General features: G+C 44.3%; 1 protein-coding gene across 3 annotated transcripts in view; it reads right to left on the bottom strand.

Moving 5' to 3' along the window:
• Positions 1-1,331: 1,331 nt before the first annotated feature.
• CRYZ (crystallin zeta) overlaps positions 1,332-6,000 on the bottom strand; it is a 34,453-nt gene continuing 29,784 nt past the window's right edge. For all 3 annotated transcript variants that reach the window (XM_081306733.1, XM_081306735.1, XM_081306734.1), the window contains 3 exons: positions 2,921-3,022; positions 2,733-2,828; positions 1,332-2,251 (listed from right to left, as the gene is read on the bottom strand). In XM_081306733.1, the coding sequence (XP_081162859.1) occupies positions 2,090-2,251; positions 2,733-2,828; positions 2,921-3,022 (360 nt within the window). In that variant the 3' untranslated portion in view covers positions 1,332-2,089. The remainder of the gene's footprint in view (positions 2,252-2,732; positions 2,829-2,920; positions 3,023-6,000) is intronic.

Raw genomic sequence — 6,000 nt, 5'->3', positions numbered from 1 at the left:
AATGTTGTGGACCATGTCCTGTGTCTTTGTATTCTCAAATTCCATCAGTGGCTGTAAGTCCTTGGTGAACTAATGGATATTCACCTTTTTACAGAAGTCTGCCAAATCAGGGGACACATAACAAGTGACACAAAGATGACAAACAGGCCCAGGTTCTAGAAATCTAGGGAGGATGAAACTAGAAAGCAGGGAGTGCACCTGCTACAGAAGTCAGAGGTGCAGTGAGCTAGCATAGCCTGAGACCTTGGAATTAAATTTAGGAATCTGTGGTTTTATATCAACAGGTTACTAAAAATAATTGTCAGCTGAGTTTGAATCCCCTAGTGACCTTCAGCATGTTGCTTCACATTTGGGGGCTCCGGGCAGTTGTTTAATTTGGTTGTACAAACATAGTTAGGAGTCAAGTCCACAGAAGTCAAAGCAAACAGAAACAGAAATCCAGAAGGTTGCCACGTGAAATAATGCTTGCTTATTCCACATATTATTCTCTACTTGACAGCAGTGACAGGCACAGGGGACTATGTAGTAGTGCAAAGCCCAAACTAGTGAATGTTGTCAGCTGGAAGTTAGGAGAGGACCAGATATAGAATTACAAGGATATTTGTACAGAAAATGATTCCAAAGCTATATAATCATAATCACTGCCATTAATCCATAGAGCCTGGCTAGTTTTGCCTTCAATATTATCTGAACTGTATTAATGACTTGGGAAGTGTTAAGATGACTGACAGGTTAGCTCATTCTATGGATCAGGTAAGTGTACAAACACATTAAACTGACTTTTACAGAATAATTATTCCTTTGTCTTTTTGCCTAGAAAAGAATCCCCTATTTTTGGAAACACATAAAATGCTAGCCTTCTGATTAATAATACTGCTTCAATTCTTTTCCCCAAAATGTTATTTTGTAGGACCGTTAACCTGTAAAAGAAATAGCCTATGATCTCAGACAATGATAATAGCAAAAATACTTCAGCCACAGCAGAGAGAGCCAGAAGCCAATTTCTGGAATTAGCAGTGCTTTCTGTTCACTACTAAAGCAGGATTACATGTTTAGACTAGAAGTTGTCATTCAACAAAACAAATCAGATAAGATAACCAAGCATATAATATAATAAGAAACAGAAGGATGTGTTCATGGGAAGGAAAAAAAATAATAAAAAACCAAACTTTATTTCCTTGAACATAATGCTAGTGATTACTAAGGCCATCTTTTTATTTAGTTCAGATAAAGAAGTTTCAGAACAGAATATTGTAAAGTAACCATTAGGAGTCATGCAGAAATGATGTAAGACCAGTAATGCACAAAGACACACTAGACAAATACACGGCTAATATTCTATAGGATTTATTACAGAATTAAAAAAAAAGAGCAGATCATTCTTACTGTACAAAATTAGTGAACTTATTAATTTAAATAACAATATGTGACCCACATCACAAAACCTAGTAACTCTAAATCTACTCTGAAAACCCAATGAATCAAGAAATGCCTGTTTGGTGACTCTGCACCTAGCATCATGGACTAAAAGCTTGAAATGGTAATCAATTAGGAATGCAGTGCATATTCTAGTAGTTTGGGAATTACTGGGAAAACTAAAAAAATTTTCTCTAGGTATTACATATTTTTGCCTTTCCAAAAGATTACAAGTTCAAATGAGATTAGTATGAAAATGTCTAGAGAGTTTCAGGTCCATTACAGCTACGGGGTAATCAGAGAAGATTAGTGAACTGTTGATACAAATAAGTAGGCTTGGAAATCAAAAGAGTCTTATGCTAAATTCGCACATTTTAATCAAGTGGTAGAATCACTCAAGAATTTCTGAAATTACACTAATGCCATATGACCACCAATATGCTGTTTCCCTACTATGACGACTCCTTAAATTGAGATAGAAGGCATATAAAATATGGCTAGCTACAAAATAAGTTTTCCTCCACTTTCTCTGTTCCCTAAAGAAAAAAAAATCTTGTTTTTTAATATGAGAAACTCACTAAATCAATTGAATGTTAATTAAAGAAACTGTAGGCTAAGTCTAGAGGACAGAATGCCTCCTAGTTGCACAAGAAGACCATAGAAGAAGGAATTATCACAAGAGAAGAACCATTTTTCCAGGAGGCCGACTACCACAAATGATATCCTCATGAGCCTGGGCCACCTTCTCCAAGGGATACTGAGATCCTACCACAGGTTTCAACCAACCAATTTCCATTCCTGCTTGAAGGGCTGCTGCAAATTGCTGAAACTCCTCCTAAAAGAGAGCAAAAAAAAAAAAATATATATATATATATATATATATATATATATATATTTTTTTTTTTTTGTAGTAGACTATATGACTTAATTTTTAGAAGCTTTCAAAAACTTTAGATTCTAAGATTTATATCACAAACAGTCTCCTACAAATGGGTGGCTTTTGTCAATTTGTCCAGAACTACAGAAAAACTAGTTCTCTAAAGAGTAATAATAAGTTCCATTTGCCTGGGATAGTGTTAGTTTATAAAATACCTATTGTCTTGAATAATTACTGGTAGTATCACCTTTCTCTTTCATGAGTCTTGACTTGGGTAATAAATTGTACTGTTGCCTTCATTACCCATCAGGTCACTTAACCTTACCCACTCCTCTGGTTAGACGACCAAGCTTAGCATCTACCCTAACTTCAGGCTGTTAGACTAGGCAAACTGTACCAATGTCCAAGTTATCAAAATTAGAAGCTCTTCTTCTCCTACCTTGGTTGATGCAAATAAAGTGATTCCAGTTATACTAGACTCTTTCGTCATGGTGGCCCGTGGATTTATTTCAATAGGGCCTCTGCTGCCAACAACCTATTATGAAATAACAGGTCTACAGTCAAAGATTGCTGCAGGAGAGCATTAAACTGCAGTAAAACTTTAAAGTGGAAATGAAAAATACTTACTATTACTTTTCCTCCAAATGACAGAAGATTCAAATCATTACTAAGATTCACATTAGCTAACATTTCGATAATCACATCAATCCCCTTTTCACCAACAGATTTCTACATAATAAAAAAGAATGGCGAGTAAGATAATAAGTGAAAAAACTGTAAAATAGCTATTATTTTACAGAAATGCACTTCCAGTGACAATGACATATAAGATATGTTTTTAAGAATAACAATGTAAATTTTAAAATGATCTAATTATATAATGATGATGTAACTCCAAGGAACCAGCCACAACATCTAAAATGATAAAGGGATCCCAAAAGCCAATGGTGTGACCCCGGAGATCCAGGCTGTCTGATTCGCGCGGCCTGCCCCGAGGCTACAGAAGGCGTGGCGCCCCAGAGAAGGGGTTAAATAGTCAGCAGGGAATTAAGTGGCTGCGACACGGTGGTATCCCACCAGCTAAACCCAAGCCCGCACTGACCCCCGGGCTGAGTTCGGGATTGTTGGCGGGGACGGAAGCGGTACAGCCCCACCCCCCACAAGGGACACTCCACTAAGGTAACCAGCGGCCACCATCTTGGACAGCGGAAGTAAACACCTCCACTCGCCGACAGATTGCAACAACAAACAGGTGTGTGTCACCCAGCTCAGCCCCCATACATAGGGGGATTTCGCTTAAAATCTCTCCTAGACTTTCAGGGGGAGGGACTATCAGAGTGAGCCTGCATAAAGACTAAAGGAGAGCTAGAGGCACCTGACCCTCAACCCGCCCCCCTCCCATCAGCGGCCAAAACAAAACCTGTCTAGCCAGCGCTGGGGAGGGGCAAGCAGAAAAAATCAAAACCATAGAGTGCTGGGGATCCCAAAAGCCAACGGTGTGACCCCGGAGATCCAGGCTGTCTGATTCGCGCGGCCTGCCCCGAGGCTACAGAAGGCGTGGCGCCCCAGAGAAGGGGTTAAATAGTCAGCAGGGAATTAAGTGGCTGCGACACGGTGGTATCCCACCAGCTAAACCCAAGCCCGCACTGACCCCCGGGCTGAGTTCGGGATTGTTGGCGGGGACGGAAGCGGTACAGCCCCACCCCCCACAAGGGACACTCCACTAAGGTAACCAGCGGCCACCATCTTGGACAGCGGAAGTAAACACCGCCACTCGCCGACAGATTGCAACAACAAACAGGTGTGTGTCACCCAGCTCAGCCCCCATACATAGGGGGATTTCGCTTAAAATCTCTCCTAGACTTTCAGGGGGAGGGACTATCAGAGTGAGCCTGCATAAAGACTAAAGGAGAGCTAGAGGCACCTGACCCTCAACCCGCCCCCCTCCCATCAGCGGCCAAAACAAAACCTGTCTAGCCAGCGCTGGGGAGGGGCAAGCAGAAAAAATCAAAACCATAGAGTGCTGGGGATCCCAAAAGCCAACGGTGTGACCCCGGAGATCCAGGCTGTCTGATTCGCGCAGCCTGCCCCGAGGCTACAGAAGGCGTGGCGCCCCAGAGAAGGGGTTAAATAGTCAGCAGGGAATTAAGTGACTGCGACACGGTGGTATCCCACCAGCCAAGCCCAAGCCCGCACTGACCCCCGGGCTGAGTTCGGGATTGTTGGCGGGGACGGAAGCGGTACAGCCCCACCCCCCACAAGGGACACTCCACTAAGGTAACCAGCGGCCACCATCTTGGACAGCGGAAGTAACCACCGCCACTCGCCGACAGATTGCAACAACAAACAGGTGTGTGTCACCCAGCTCAGCCCCCATACATAGGGGGATTTCGCTTAAAATCTCTCCTAGACTTTCAGGGGGAGGGACTATCAGAGTGAGCCTGCATAAAGACTAAAGGAGAGCTAGAGGCACCTGACCCTCAACCCCCCCCCCTCCCATCAGCGGCCAAAAGAAAACCTGTCTAGCCAGCGCTGGGGAGGGGCAAGCAGAAAAAATCAAAACCATAGAGTGCTGGGGATCCCAAAAGCCAACGGTGTGACCCCGGAGATCCAGGCTGTCTGATTCGCGCGGCCTGCCCCGAGGCTACAGAAGGCGTGGCGCCCCAGAGAAGGGGTTAACGAGTCAGCAGGGAATTAAGTGGCTGCGACACGGTGGTATCCCACCAGCTAAGCCCAAGCCCGCACTGACCCCCGGGCTGAGTTCGGGATTGTTGGCGGGGACGAAAGCGGTACAGCCCCACCCCCCACAAGGGACACTCCACTAAGGTAACCAGCGGCCACCATCTTGGACAGCTGAAGTATCCACCGCCACTGTCCGACAGATTGCAACAACAAAACAGGCACAGAGTACAGTTTGAACTGCCGAGAATCATCACTGAGGGGAAATCTGGTCTAGCAGGAGAAACCAAGGCTAGCAGGAGAAACCAGGAGCCTAGAGGCAAGGCCCTCGCGACTGGGCAGCTGTAAACTGCAGGCCCACCGGCGACAGTTCACCCACTGCCCGCGTAACTTGGCGGTAGGAGAACGCCCTCCCGTTGGTGACGGATCACCTGCCCGCGGCCTGTGATACTGGGCGGCTGGAGTCTACCCGCCTGCCACGACCGGGAGCTGAAACCACACAGAGACAGTCCAGTCACACCCCCCCATTAGGGCACCCCAGCAAGGAGACTGGGGCCCGTCATAGCAGAGTAGTGTCGTCACTGGAGCTCGAACGTCGGAATTCCTTCCCAGCGGAATCCACGTTAGCAGTCATACTTCAACAACACAAAGGAGAGACATCAGAGTAATACAGAAACAAAACAAATCTATAGAGGAGAGCAGAAACACGACAATCAAAAAGAGCTGGAAAGTAACGTGGACAACATGAGAAAACAAGGGAAAAAAGGATTACAAACAATGCAAGACTACTCAATTCTACAGGAGGACATAGAAACTTCAGAAACAGGTATAGGGAAAGAACTCAAGGCATACCTAACTCGAATGGAAAGGAATATTAGAGAAGACATGAGACAGCAAGTCCAAGAAATAAAAGTATATTTTGAAAATGAATTAAACAAACAAATTCAAATGGCAAAGAACGAGCTCTACCAGGAGATAGAGATATTAAAAAAAAATCAAACAATAATCCTAGAATTCCAGGAAACTAT

This window comes from Spermophilus citellus (genome assembly GCF_964194105.1).
Source record: "Spermophilus citellus genome assembly, chromosome: 9".
Classification (NCBI taxonomy): domain Eukaryota; kingdom Metazoa; phylum Chordata; class Mammalia; order Rodentia; family Sciuridae; genus Spermophilus; species Spermophilus citellus.
The sequence above is the reverse complement of the archived record's forward strand: the minus strand, read 5'-3'. Positions and strand labels throughout refer to the sequence as shown.